Raw genomic sequence first — 15,437 nt, forward strand, 5'->3', positions numbered from 1 at the left:
GACACTTTGGGAGAAGTCCATTTTGTTGCAAGTTTTAGACACCAGAGGGCAGTATGAAGGCATTATGTTTCATCTGCAGTGGGATTCAGGAAGAGAAGTGAGGTTATTGTCTAACTTGTATTTTTGCCTGAAAAAAAATCATCTTGCTTTGCACACAAATCAAATTTTTGAAAAGGTAATGTAGCCTGTGGGCCTTTGGGCCATTTACTTAACTTCTGGGGGCCTCAGTTTTTCTATCTATAAAATGGGAGTAATAATAACCTAGCTCATATAATTTGAGTTAATACTGAATATGTGAAAGTATGGAACACAGTAAGCTCTATACAAGTGTTAGCTTCAAACAGTCACAACAAGTGCCTCTCTTATTTAAGTGTTAGGGTTGAAAAAAGTCTTAAGACTGCCTTCCTTTTTACTTTACTCTCATTCATAACCAGTTAACTGCAAATATCATTAAAGTAATAAATGAAAATCATTTAAAAGTAAAAACTGTAGTAGTTCTCTGCCTTACTCTTACACATCCCTTAAGTTTGATCTCTGCTTTTAACTCTTTTAGTTATGTCTTTGTTGTTTGCCTCGTTTTTCTATAACACAGATTTCTGGGCCCTACACAGAGGTTCTTCTTCAGTGGATCTGGGTGGGGCTCAAGAATTTGCATTTCTGACAAGTTCCCAGGTGATGCTTATGTTACTGGTTTGGGGACCACACTTGTGAGCCACTTTCTCTAGTCCACAGAGCTCATTGACTTGTAAAATGTCACAGGGATTTGAACTGGGAGGTTGACTCAATAGCTAAAATAAAGTAATGAGCAAATCATAACTGAGTGGCTTAATACTGAGTATAGAATAAAGCTCAAACTCTACATGGAATTCACCGTCTAGCTCTATCCACCTTTCCATTTCTCACCTCATCTCAGTACCCCTTGTACATTTTAGCATTGCTGAACTTACAGCAACTTAAAAAGTGTGCCGTGGTTTCTCATCAGTGTTTTTTTTAATTAATTAACTTATTTATTTAAAATTTTTATTAACATATAATGTATTATTAGCCCCAGGGGTACAGGTCTGTGAATTGCCAGGTTTACATACTTCACAGCACTCACCATAGCACATACCTTCCCCAGTGTCCATAACCCCACCACCCTCTCCCTTCCCCCCTCCCCCCGGCAACCCTTAGTTTGTTTTGTGAGATTAAGAGTCTCTTACGGTTTGTCTCCCTCCCAATCCCATCTTGTTTCATTTATTCTTTTCCTACCCCCCAAACCCCCTACATTGCATCTCCACTTCCTCATATCAGGGAGATCATATGATAGTTGTCTTTCTCTGATTGACTTATTTCGCTCAGCGCATACACGCACGCGCGCACACACACACACACACACACACACACACACAATGGAATACTATGCAGCCATCAAAAGAAATGCAATCTTGCCATTTGCGACGATGTGGATGGAACTAGAGGGTATTATACTGAACGAAATAACTCATCAGTGTTTTTTGATATGCTGTTCTTTCTTCATGGAATTCCTGACCCTATTTGGCTGCCTAGAAATACCTTCATTGTCTTCGTTGCTTTTCCATCGCTGCAGAATTAGATGTTTCTACCTCCCATGTGCTCTTGAAACAATCTATGTACTTCTACAAGAGTACAGATCACAATATATTTTTAACTACTTGTTTGTCTTCTTTCTAGCTTGTAAGCTCCTTGGAAAGAGGGACTTGGCATTTTACATTTTGTTTTCACTGGCTTGGTATGGTTATTGGCATATAATATGAGCTATATTGGCATATAATGTGTCAAATAAACATTTGACTAAATTAAGACAGGGAATTGGATGATCTGGAGACCCAAAAGTATAGACTGCTTATATGGGGTTTTGTTGTCTTCAGTTTCAAGGAGCAAATCTACATAAGCAGCGGTGTACACTCCCTTAACATATATGATGCTTCTGGATTTGTTAGGACCATGTATGACCCAGATGTGGACCTTGGGCTGTGTTTGAGCCCCTTTCAGTTAACAATAGCTGAGGTAGTTTAGGATAGTGGGAGCCAATGGGTTTCTCTAACAATCACACAGTTCCAAAATGATGAGCATTTTGATCATTTTCATTTTTCATATCTGTCTTTTAGAATCTGGCCTATCTTTCAAGGGCCAGTTGAAATGCTACCCCTGTAAGAAGCCTTCCTTGATTACCCCTGGGGGACCTTTCTCTTCCCTAAAAACAGTGTATCACTGGCACATCCTGTTTATTTGTATTTATTTGCATTAACATTTACCTTCCCTTCTAGATTGTTTACACCTGTAAGACACTGCAATTTGGAATCACACTTAGGAAGATATTTTAAAACTATGCCACGGTGGTTGAACTTTTACCAGTATATAGGTAAAAGTTATTGGAGCTTCTGTTCAGAAGAAGAAAAAGAGAAAAAAATACCTGATTTATTATATCTGTGTTTTAGAAATATAATCGACAGTAATGCGGAGAGGCTGGGTGGAAAGCATAGAAAACAGAACTGCTCTGTGGTTCAGATAAAAAATGATATTAGCAGAAAGAGAACTTGAAGGGAAAGAACAGACATTTTAGAAATGCAGTTTGCTTCCTTAATGATAGTTTATATGGTCGTGATAGGGAACTCACAGTGATACTGAGGACATCGACTAGAATGCTTTGTGGTTGCAGTAAGAGAAAACCTGTCTCAAACTAGCTTAGACAGTGAAGGTGATTTCTTCACCTCTGTAATAGGAATAGTTTGATCAGTGCACTGAAACAGTCTTTCCACGATTCTCTTAGTACTGCCATTCTCAGCTTTAAGAGTCTATGTGTACAAACCATGTTTCTCTAGAAGAAACTGTACCTGGGTCCAGAGTTTGAACCCAAATCTTGAGCTTCATACTGATTGGACCAATCTTTCTGGCCACACTCTGGCTGTTATATATAAAACAGTTGGATACTGAAAAAAATGCTGGGGAGGTAGAGTTCAGGTCAAGTTCTCTCAAGGTACATAGCTAATACATAGTGGGAAGGTGGTGTTGGAGGAGATAGCCATAATATTCCTGAGAATTTCTGTTGTAGAAGACGATGTTAGTTGGAATAAGAAATAGAAAGAGGTACAGGTTTGAGAAAACACTAATGAGTCTGATTTTGTAGGGGTCAGGGAAAATAACAAGCAAGAGCAGCATTTCTGGATGAGAGCGTGACCTCAGAAGGTCTCTAAAAAGGGAAACAACTGGGCTTGTTCTAGGAACTAAGAGAAAGTCATTGGGAATGGCTTCTTCTTCTTCTTCTTTTAAATTTTATTTATTTAACTGACAGCACAAGCAGGGGGAGCAGCAGTGAGAGAGGGAGAATCAGGCTCCCCACTGAGCAGAGAGTTCAGTGTGGGGCTCAATCCCAGGACCGCGGGATCATGACCTGAGCTGAAGGCAGATGCTTAACCAACTGAGCCACCCAGGCCACCCCCACTGGGTCAGGCTTCTAATGAAGGGAGGATTAGATAAGATGAGGTTGGCAGTAGGCTGATGTCTTTTGGGTCATGGTAAGGAGTTTAGATTCTAAATGCAATGGGAAATCATTGAAAGGTTTTAACTACTTAAGTGACATGATTCAGTATACATTTTATCTTTTTTTTTTTTAAGATTTATTTATTTATTTGAGAGAGTGCACACACGTGTGCATGCAGGCGGGATGGGGGGAGGGGCAGCAAGGGAGGGGGACAAAGACAGAACCTCAGGCAGACTCACCGCTGAGTGTGGAGCCCGATGGGCATGGAGCATGGGGCCCGAGCTCAATCGCAAAATCCTAAGATCATGACATCTGAGCTGAAATCAAGAGTTGTAACCCACTGAGCCACATAAGCACCCCCCAATATACATTTTAAAAAGATAATTCTTGTTGGTTCATGGAGACTGGAATAGATGGGATTGGAATGGGTGCAAGAATAGTTACAGGCTGTTGAGTAATCCTGGCTTGAATTAGACAGGTGTGGGGAGGAAGAAATGAAGAACAGTAATAGACTACAGAAATATTTTGTAGTTAGAGTTAATTAGTTCTTATGATAGAGTGGATTAAGAGTTGAAGGAAACAAAAGGATTAGACTCTTAGTTTTGTGGCTTGAACTGCTGTTTGGACATAATAAGGGGGAAAACTGGAGAAGGGATAAGTCTGAGAGGGAGATCACTTTGCAAAGCCAAATTTGAGATGCCCATTATGTTTTCAAGAGAATATCTCAGGTAGTTGTCTAAATGAGTCTGGAGCTCATGTGAAAGAGAGCCAGGGCTGGAGATGTCAAGTTGGCGTTCTCACTCATCAGAGAGATGGTATTAATGCATCAAAATGTGGGAAAATGTGGGTCTCAGGATTTGAGATGGCCAGGAGAATGAGTACCCTCCCTTGATAATCTCTGGATTTCAGCTTCTTATTTCATTTGTAGTTTTGAAATTCATCCTGTTTTATATATTGACTTGATTTTGTTAATTAATTGATTCTGATAATTCTTCAGTAACTTTTCTGGGTTTTTTTCCCGCTTCCAATTTTGGCTGATCATGGGTATCAGGATTGAAATAATAATAAAATTTATGTCTTTTGTGCTGTACTTGAAAAATCTGCTTAGGCTTTGAGATCAGTTACTGAAATTGCCTTTCCTTCTTTCTCTTCTTCAGGCTGACCTCTCTATAAACTTTTCTGCTTATGTGTACTTTCTTCTGAAACCTATAGATTTGCTTTTTTAAAAATTAATTATTTTAAATATGCAGTATATGTGTATGACATGAAAATCGAAAGATACAGAAAAGTTCTCCTGCCCTTACTCATCCATTACCTTTTCTGAAAGTAAGCCATGTTCCTAGGTCTCGTGAGTCATTCCGTATCACTTCACATAAGATTAGTTGCATGGTATTCATTCTACTCTTATCATATCATGATTTATTTACCAGTTTCCTAGTATAGACTTAGGTTTTTGCTGACTTTTATTATACTGGAAAAGGTTCTTCAAAAGATACCGCTATAAATAGTATCATTTTCTCGGAGTATGAATATACCAGGATAAATTCCAGAGTGGAATTGCTGGGTCAAAGAGTTTATGCATTATAAATTTTGATAGATACTGCCAACTTGTTCTTCCTCCAGAGGTTATACCATTGTACTTTCTCACTAGCAATGAGACAACACAGTGTCATATGTTGACACATGTCAACACAATGAGTTACCAACTCCTTGATCTTTGCTGCTAATCTTGAGAGGTGAAAAATGAGTCTTATTGAGTCCTGTAGAATTTGAATGATTACAGAGTGGCTTTGATTGGATTTTACTGAATTAATGAAATGATGATTTTATGATTGTTAGTACATGTATGTATTTTTTCAGACCACCACAAGTGTTCCTAAGTGACTGAAGAACATTATTTGATTATATTTGAACCATACATTATCATATAAATGTTTAAATCACTAAGTATCCTTAATTTGCAGGTTTTATCTGAGAGAACTAATATTGAACTTTGGGTTTGTGCCAACATTATTCGTCTCTTTAATGATGATAACACAATTCCCTTCATTATACGGTATCGAAAAGAGCTTATTAATAACCTCGATGCTGATTCTTTGAGAGAAGTTCGACAAACCTTGGAGGAGCTCCGGTAAGAAACCTGGGAAGGGAGGAGCCTACTATGAGTGGAAAGAGGCCTTGTGAGCCAGTGAGGAGAAACAGGAGGAAGTGAATGACAGCATATTTCAACAGTCCCATTGCTTTGTCGTCTTGAATTATTGTAATTGAATATAGTCGCCTTCTGACAGAGAAAGTCAGGTTCATTTTACTTTTTTAGGTGTGTACAGAGTCCCTCTGCTGGAGCATTTATGAATAGCTTGGGCGCACATGAGCAGGAAGGAGGTTTGCCTTAAAAGTGTGTGCTTAAGAGTTTGACCTTCATATTGTCTGATAGAAATAGTTGTGCATAATGGCAAAGGAAGGAAACTGAGAAACAGAATCTTCAATAGCTTATGTAAAACTGTCCTCTTAATACTATGAAGTCCCTAAATGGCGAGTTTTTTTTGGCAGTATAGAGTTTGGTGGCAAATATGTTTATTTCCTTTTTCTGATCTTTTAAAGAGCATGGTAATTTGATATTAGTGGGTTTTAAGTTTTGTATAGCTATAGAATGAAAAGCATCCTTTAAAAAAATTATATCTCTGGACTTACTGTAATGACTCAGAAATAAGCATGCAAAGACTATAAGATTAACTCTATTTTTCAGTAGAGTTTATTTAAACATTCTTCACCATTCATGCATTTATAGCTTGTCTCCTACATGCCAAGCACTGTGTTGTTAATGTGTGTGTTCTTCAACTGTACAAGGATCCGATAAAAATTGGATAGAATCTTACCTTCAAGCCATTCTAAAAGTGCTAAAAGTTATTTTTTACAAGCAGCCTAATACTCTTCCTGGGTGGGAGGAACCTGCATGTCACTAGCATTTCTACACCTTTTGTTGAAGTTCTTTTAGTGCCAGGAGGATTAAAATGCTAATAGGTGGAGAGTTATATTTCCTTGAGAGGCAAAATCAATTAGCCAGCCCAGAAGTAAATGACTAGCTAATCAAGTGGTTTCAGATTTAAGTCTTCCAGGCCCAAGTTAGTATAATCAAGCATCAAGGGATACAAACTAGAGATCCTAACTCCTAAGAGGGGAAGCATCTACTCCAGCCAATGACTGACATGTGGGCTTCTCCACTCAGTTTGCCAGCTTGTCCTATTTTTTTTTCCCCCCAAAGAACCTGGTAATCTGAGTTTTTATATAAAAATTTTCAGGGCCAGGTGAAACCATCTAGAGGCCACATGTAGAAGGCCAGTAGTTTACAAATTGTGAAGTAAGCTTTCTGTTTGGTTGAAGGCAAGATAGTGAAGAAAATCTGAGTATTTGGGGATCTGAAATTGAGGAAAGTATCACAAACAAGCAAGGATAATTTACTTTAAAAATTAAAGGTATTCTAATAATTTTTGGTTGTATGGGGGACAAATAGAAGCTTTATGTCAAGATTACTATTATTTCTTTTTCTATTAAAAAAAACACTTCAGCAGAAGAGTTCATTCCCTGGGTATCTGTTAGTAGTGAAATACTTCAAATATTAGTGGAGGATATTTCTCTGAGTAAGTGGGGGCATTGACTGGGTCTTGGAAGATGTTTGTATACCATGCAGAGATTTGGAAATGGGATATGGTCTCTGTTTTTTTCTTAAGCTCAACATTTTCTATAACTAGAGCATTGATTTTCAATCTGTTAATTGTTATCTGTAAAGGAGCAGTGAAACTAATGTAGTGGGTCGTTACCACTTTAACAAAAATTAAATAGAGAATAGAAAATGTAAGAGTGTGATTTATGTAGTAAAAGTAAATATTGTTTCATGAAAATATTTACTGTATGTTTATGTAACTATTATATATATTTATATTATGTTTCTATAACTTTATCTAAAATTATTTACATGTATATGTGTAGTAGGTTGCAAGGTGAAAAATTTTTTACTGAGGGTCATTGTTAAAAATGTGAAAACAAAGGTTGATTATATATAGTAGGAAAAGTTCCTATTTTCTCTAAAGATGCCTTTCCTCTTCCATATATGCAAGCCAGTAGGACACTGGCCTTTTGTCAAAATAACCCTGGTGGGCTTCAGCCTCTGAAAACAGTCTTGGGCTACCAGGAATGTAAAAGATACACAGGTTGTAATCTAAGTACTGCATATGCTTCCTATTTAATTTACAGTCTTTTTTTTTTCTTTTTTGTAAGTAGATCTAATTTTTTTCCTATCAAACATTTCTAATAATCTATATTTTCATCTAACTTTTTCCCATCATTTTAGCAGTTCCAATTAGGCAGATGCTGTAAGTGGTAACAGGTATCAAAATAAGATGAGAGGCATTAGATATAACGATAGGATTTGTATTCATAGTACAAAATCATCATAAAGTGGTGGTATGACTGTGCCCTTGCCCCTGCCTATGCATCGATTCCTGGAATCAGCTTTTCTCTGTGAAATCCTGGCTCTCTCCATTGGATAATGGTATTTTGAAACCAGGTATGGGTGCTAGGTTTGCTGGTCCTGAGTGGTGATACCCAGTAGCAATGAGCACATCTAGCACCCATAACTTGGTTTCTATGTACTATTCACCTGATTCTAGGGCTGGGGCAAGGAAAGTAAAAGCCTGGAATATTGGGTACCAGAGAATAAGGAAGTGTTCAAAGAATGATGGGGGTATGTCAAAAGAACACAGAAACTAGCCTTGGAGGGGTTACTTCTGGTCAAATTCAGAATAATTGAGCATCAAAATAAGTGTTCATAATGGATTATAACCATGAAATTAAAAACCCTGAGTCTGTGGTGATATAAATAAATCAGCAAATAATTTGAAAGTTTAATAAGGAGTGGGATAATTAAATAGTTTTAGAGTACCTTTCCAAAAAATACTTAATTATAAAGAAATAAAGTAGCTGCATGATGGAGAAACCCACAGATACTATCAGATGATCTAAGGGGATTAGTAATGTACAAGTGAAAACCGTTTGCCCCCTAAAGGATGCAGTGATAAGAACACGGCATTACTTCTATAACATCAGAGAAACTCAAACTAGGACATTCTACAAAATAACTGGCCTGTAACATCTGAAGTATCAAAGCTTTGAAAATCAAAGGGACACTGAGGTACTGTTTCAGTTTGAAGGAGACCATAGACACATGGCAATTACATACGACCCACTCTTAACAGAATTTGCTGTCAAGGACATTAATGAAACAGTTGGTGAAACTTGGGTGAGATCTGCGGATTAGAATATAATAATACATCTGTATTCATTACCTCATTTTGATGGCTATATTATGTAGGAGATTTTTGTTTATAGAAAATATACACTAAAATATTTGGGTAATGGTAACTTATTCTTAAATGGCTAGGAGGAGAAAAAATATTCTTATCTCACCTACAACATTCCTGTAAGTTTGAGATAGCTCAAAAAGGAAGTTTTGACACATAAGTCTTGTATATTACAAAAGTTTTTATTTCCAGGGCTGTTGCAAAGAAGGTTCATAGTACAATCCAAAAAATTAAGAAGGAGGGGAAGATGTCTGAGTGCTTGTTAAAAGCCTTGCTGAACTGTAAAACTTTTGAAGAACTAGAACATGTGGTAAGGAACTCTTTTAATCTTTTTTTTTTTTTAAGATTTTATTTATTTATTTGACAGAAAGAAGCAAAAGAGGGAACACAAGCAGGAGGAGTAGGAGAGGGAGAAGCAGGCTTCCTGCTAAGCAGCTAAATCCCAGGACCCTGGGATCATGATCCGAGCTGAAGGCAGGTGCTTAATGACTGAGCCACCCAGGGTCCCGGGAACCCTTTTAATCTTTTTTTTTTTTTTTTAAATATTTATTTATTTATTTATTTGAGAGACAGAGATCACAAAGTAGGCAGAGAGGCAGGCAGAGAGAGAGGGGGGAAGCAGGCTTGCTGCTGAACAGAGAGCCCAAGGCAGGGCTCGATCCCAGGACCCTGAGATCATGACCTGAGCCAAAGGCAGAGGCTTAACCCACTGAGCCACCCAGGTGCTCCTCTTTTAATCTTTTAATATAATACCTACCTAATTATATTATGATTTCTATCTTTTTATAGTTAAATAAGATCTGGAAATAGAAAGCTAAAGTCATCAGCCATCATTATTTAATTCAATAAAGTGCTTATTCAATAAATATCTATCAATTTTTTTTTTTTTGTATGGTTTGCTAAGATATGTCTCCAGGGCATTCCCAGTTGAGTGGGGAGACAAAGAAAGGAGTGTAGGTTATGGAATTGAGAATCCCAAAGGAGAGTGCTCAGCTGGAGGCCTAGCTGTGAGGGTCTTCAGCATGTAGTTGGTCTTTAGAACCATGAGAATGGAAGATTTCACTCAGGGAGAGTTTGTGGATAAGCAAGTCAGGGTAGACCATTGAGGAACACTAACTTTTGAAGCATGGATGGAGGAAGGGAGAACTGAAGGAGACATGGAAAGAAAAGTTAGGGAATTAGGAGGAGAATCAGGAGTAATGACACCATGGAAGACTATAGGGAAGAGAGTCTGAGAAGAAGGTAATCATCATTTGTTAAGTAAATAAATGTAGCGGGAGATTTGGCAAGATAAGGACCGAAAAATGTATATTTGGTAAGTAGGGGATCATTGTGCCGCTTTGGGATACAGCTTTCAGCAAGGTGTGAGAAGCCCAATGGCTCAAGTTGAGGAGTGAATGTGTGTTAAGAAGTAGAAACATTGTGTGTCGGTGACTATTAGCTATTAGAGGAGCTCCCTTGGGTTGAGGAGAGGACCTTCTAGTCCTTATAATCCAGGCAGAATTTTTAAGGTGAGTGAACACAAACAAATGACTAATGTGAAGTGAATAGAAAAGTGTAAAGAATCAGATAAGGAATGACCATCTTTGTATAGCTGGTAGTCTCTGGTTAGTATTAATTCATCTCTGAAGGGAGAGGAAAGAGTGAGAAAAGGATGTCTTTAGCATACCCATCATGTCTTCTAATTTTGTGTTTTAATTTTGACTTGCTTTTTAAAACTGAATGATATGGTATGTTTTCTGACTTTTTTTTTCCCTTCTAGTCAGCGCCATATAAAACTGGGAGCAAAGGCACAAAAGCCCAAAGAGCTAAGCAGTTGGGATTAGAAGGAGCAGCCAAGACACTGCTTGAGAATCCAGGGGAGCTCAATCTGCTATCTTACATTAGACCCAATGTGAAAGGTACCAGCTTTACTTCAAGAGATTATCCTTGTTTCTTTTTCTTTTTCCTTTTTTAATTTGAAAAGTATGTCCAAAAAATTGTTTCATTACGTAATGACTATACAAAAGAGTATTATAGCACATAACGAATAAATAGCTCTAATAAAATAAACCCCTATGTACCTCCTGCTACCATTCAGCTTCCTCTTTTGATGAAGTGCCTGTTCTAGTCTTTTGCCCATTTTTATTGTGTTGTTTCTCTTTTTTTTATTAATTTATAAGTACTTTTTAAGATAGTCTTTCTGTTATGTGTATTATAGATCTTTTCTCTCAGTATGTAACTTTTTTTCACTTTCTTTGTGCTGCCTAATAAATAAACAGAAAATAGAAGATCTTAATTTTACTAGTTAGTTTATTAATCTTTTCAATTTTGCTAATCTTTTCTCTAAGATACTTGCTTTTTTTTTCCTTTTTAGAGAAATTTCTTCATTTCCCAAGGTTTTAAAGAATGTCCTATATTGTCTTTTAAAACTTTGACTCTTTCTAAAAATTTATTTAATTATAAAAGTCATCTACTTTTTAAAAAGAATTTCAACGGTTCTGACATAATTAGTTATAAGGTGAAGTTCTATTTCCACACTTCTACTCTCCAGGAGTAAAGGGTCCTTTTTCTGAAATGTATCTTCCTAACCTTTTGTATTTGTATGCACAAGACTAAAAGTGAGATGGAATGAGAGTAGGGGAGAGAGAATTTCTAAGAGAAACCCATGGAAAGTGACTACTGATACATGTCAAAATACATTGGTTTTATTGACAAAATAAGCCCTAGAGCGAGTGCTCTTTGAGGAAGAGTGGCTTTTTATGGGAGTGCTCTGACAGGATAGGATGGAGGGGGAGATTGGTGCTCTCCTAAGTACTCTATGCTCATTCTAGTTTCTTTAGCCTTCCGTTTATTCTTTTGGCTAGGAGACCTAAGTGTCTATAGGGGGCAGTCTCTGATAAGAATATCCACATTCTGTACTACACTATAGAGAATGCTAGTGTATTATAACCTGCTTTCATTTTAAACTATTCAGCAATGTGAGTTTGCGATGAAAAGATTAAGGATGAGTGTCTAAAAATACAAATATCTGTTCACATACAAATACACACATCTTAATATTTATTTTGAAAACGGCATTAATTAAAAGAAAAAGCACATAAGCATTGAATTTAGAGATGGATTGAAATGAGTAAAACTCAAGTTTGTTTAATTTTTTAATGTCTGTTTTTAATTGGATTTTCAAATGATGCAATTTTAATGTTTTACTAGTGGCTGAGACTGTAAAGCCAAGCATTAAGGTCAGCCACAGCGGGGACTTTCTTGCCCAGTGATAGTATGTTTTCTTAGAATCAAATATCGGAGTTTTCAGAATATCAGATACACAAAGGTTTATTGTCTGTTTTTACTCTTATGATTGATTTCCTTTCCTTTCCACCTCCTTTGGTACAAAGTTTTCCTTAGTTTGCATACATACTGAGTTCCTACTGGGTAGGTTTGATAACTCTGCTTCTTTAAGGCGTGGCTATATACGGTGATGCTCATGAACTACATGGTAATGGACACTTGGTGATACTTCTGATAATGGGGCTCCGTCAGGGCTCAGTGCAGTTATGGAAGTACTAGCACATATATTGAACTTTCTGTTTACTTTATTCCCTCCTCCTTTTACTCTGATCATAAATGTCGAAGAATTACAATTAATTCCAAACAAGTTAGATACTGGTTTTTAAGTTTGTTTGGATTGTTTTTTCTTTTCTCTGCCCCCTCATTGCTTGGGCTGTACACATACTCATGATCATCCTCAATTCTCTTGGTTTTCTAAAGAAATATTTTTTGTCATTCCTGTCATGTCTCAAAGAAATGTTTAAGAAACCAGCTATTTCACTGTGAAATGGAGGACACTTCTTAGTTGCCACAGACCAATAAGAACTTGGTCTGAAACAAAAAGATACATGTGCCACAAATGGACTATATCCTAGAATTTTCAGAATATCTCCATGTTGTTTAGAAGGAGGAGTAGCCAATTGCTTTGTTGTGTGGAATAAGAGGTATCCTTATTGCAGATAAAGTGAAAAGAAGTGTTTGCCCTTCAATTTTTATTACAATTGTGGAGCTTTGAAGAAACTGGCTGGGAAGTTTTTACTACAACAAAGGAGATATGATTTTCTGCTTCTCTGATCCTTATTTTCTTCTGATTTCATTGAAGCTCTAAACTTTTTGAACTCATATTATTTTTGGCTGTCTTAAGCCCCAATGATCAATTCTGTGTGATGGAAAAAGATGCTTATTCAAACATACAAGACTCTTCCCAGTCCTTTCTCTTCCTAGTTGGGACTGAGAGGGAGGTAATATAATTTGGATGAGCTACCCAAGTGACTCTGATCATTTCTACCTCCCATTAGGAACGTCTGCTCTAGAGGTAGCTCAAGGTACCTCCCCAGAAGTGTTTTTTTGTTTTGTTTTGAACTTTAATGGGTATCAGAATGATCTGGAATGCTCTGCAAAACAAAAATCCCCAAACTATACAAAATGTTGCTCTAGAGCTCTAGTGTAATTTTAATTATATAAGGTTTATTAATTATAAAATATTTTCAAATTGTATTTGCCAAAAATGATGGGGGCTTTTTAAAGGTCTCTTATTATAATAATAGAATATATAACTTCTTTTTTCTGTTCTCTCTCATTGATGATTCTCATTGGAGATACATTCCATCTTTACTTCTGACTTATTTCTTGGTGTTTTTATTAAATTTTGTGTAATGATGCTGTAAGGTGCTTTGGAACTCCAGGAATTAGTGCATAGTGACTGGTTTTCTGAGATGAAGCCTGATATAGGGAGAAGCTCACCCAAGAATAGACATTTATTGACTGCTTACTATATGTCACAGCTGTTCTAGGTCCTTTACATATACAACCTTCTATCTCTCAAAGGTAATTCACTCCTGAAAATCCCCCTATAGGGAAACTCTCTTAAAATGTAAACAGAATTTGTAGTAATTTTAGTGGTTAAATTTATTTAAAATAATTATAGTTATTTTAATAGTTAGGATTAGTTATAACAAAATCCAACAAGGCATATCTCTTTATTAATGACTCCATAAGTCTGTCTTCTTACTCCCTTTGTCTTTTGTACCTATTACTCATTAAAACTATGCTCTCAGAAAAACATATTGTGATAGTTAGTGCTTGTGTATTTCAAACTTTAATACGAGAAGAAAAGCTTTAATGGATATAGAACAACTAAGAAGAAATGGAAAAAAAGCAATGCAAATGATCTTTCTCAGTGTATATATAAGTTGATGTCACAGGGGCCATAAGGTTCAAGAGTTGCTGCTATAAATTAGCAAACCAGAAGCACTTGGAAAGAACGTAATGCACCATTGGTAGACAATTCAACTATGAAGATGAATGACATAATGGCTCTTGTTTGGTGCTCATGAGATTTGAGAAATTCAAATGGGTCATTAAAAATGTGAATAAATGCCTCATAAGTCAAAATAAGAATATCAACAAAATTACTTGTAAAGAGTAGTTTTTGTAACTGGTATGAAATAGTATACCTTAGGTTATAACTCTGTTAATACATATTTCCCATAGCACATTTATTCTTCATAAATACTTCATGAAGCAGGTGCTGTTATTCCATTTTTATAGGAAACTGAGGCACAGAGAGGTCAAGTGATTTGTCCAAAGTTACACATTCGGTAACTGATGAAACTAGGATTTGACCAGGTGGCTGGCTCCAGAGCTGCATTTTTTTGCCACTAGGTTATATGGTATGTAAAGGTCCTGTGTTATTGCTTTGGAGACTTGTTATGTTTTTGTAGAGGTAAGCTAGTCACTGCTATGATACTTCTCTGTCTTAAGGTTTTCAATTTAAGGGTTTATTTCCACTGAAATAAATTTATTGTGATTTAATTATCGACTTAAAAAACCAATCTGTAGTTCTTTCTTTGTTTTCCTCCTTACCCTTCTCCTAAAGGACTTTCAGTACTCCAGGATATTGAAACAGGAGTGCAGCATATTTTAGCAGACATGATTGCTAAAGACAAAGACACGCTTGACTTCATTCGGAAATTGTGAGTAACTCTTTTATAGAGTTTTCTGCTTTGTGGACTCATGCTGTTAAGGGTCATGTGGTTAGTGCTAACACTAGTGTTCATTAAAATCTTTATTTTTAGACTCCTTTTTTGGTAGCAGAACTCTTTGTTCAAGCAACAGAACCCAATATGTAAAACAGATAAAAGTAAAGTTGCTTTAATTGAATTCTAGGCAGGGAGCCTGGAACTCTGCCTGCTCATCCTCCTTATGCTGACACACCTCAGTGGAGGGCTCTGAGGAACAGTTGAAAACCCATTGCATTATATGATGTATGCTAAAGAGAGAGTCATATCCATTTAGACTGGGTGGCATGCTTCTTAGACATACTGTGATGTATGTACTTTACATGTATTATAATATCTAATTTCTGGTATTTATAAGTGATTGAGTTAACTTGAGAATGTTTAAATTCAGGTATAGATCCAAGTGCTGACCTCAAAATGAATTTCAGTTGATGGAGAGAGCTGCTTATCCATGGTATCATGGTCCATTTATAAGAGATTAAAACCTCATGACCTAGGCCCTACTTGGGCTTTTGGATCTTATGCCTCATT

At 36.6% G+C, this 15,437-nt stretch overlaps 1 protein-coding gene across 1 annotated transcript in view; it reads left to right on the top strand.

Annotated features, from left to right (window-relative positions):
• The window catches only part of SRBD1 (S1 RNA binding domain 1), a 195,780-nt gene that overhangs the window by 20,029 nt on the left and 160,314 nt on the right, over window positions 1–15,437 (top strand). Inside the window, exons 5-8 of the mRNA XM_080813290.1 lie at window positions 5,467–5,633; window positions 9,052–9,169; window positions 10,622–10,760; window positions 14,765–14,861. Of these exons, the coding sequence (XP_080669416.1) occupies window positions 5,467–5,633; window positions 9,052–9,169; window positions 10,622–10,760; window positions 14,765–14,861 (521 nt within the window). The remainder of the gene's footprint in view (window positions 1–5,466; window positions 5,634–9,051; window positions 9,170–10,621; window positions 10,761–14,764; window positions 14,862–15,437) is intronic.

Source organism: Martes martes (assembly GCF_963455335.1).
Source record: "Martes martes genome assembly, chromosome: 9".
In the NCBI taxonomy this organism is placed as follows: Eukaryota; Metazoa; Chordata; class Mammalia; order Carnivora; family Mustelidae; genus Martes; species Martes martes.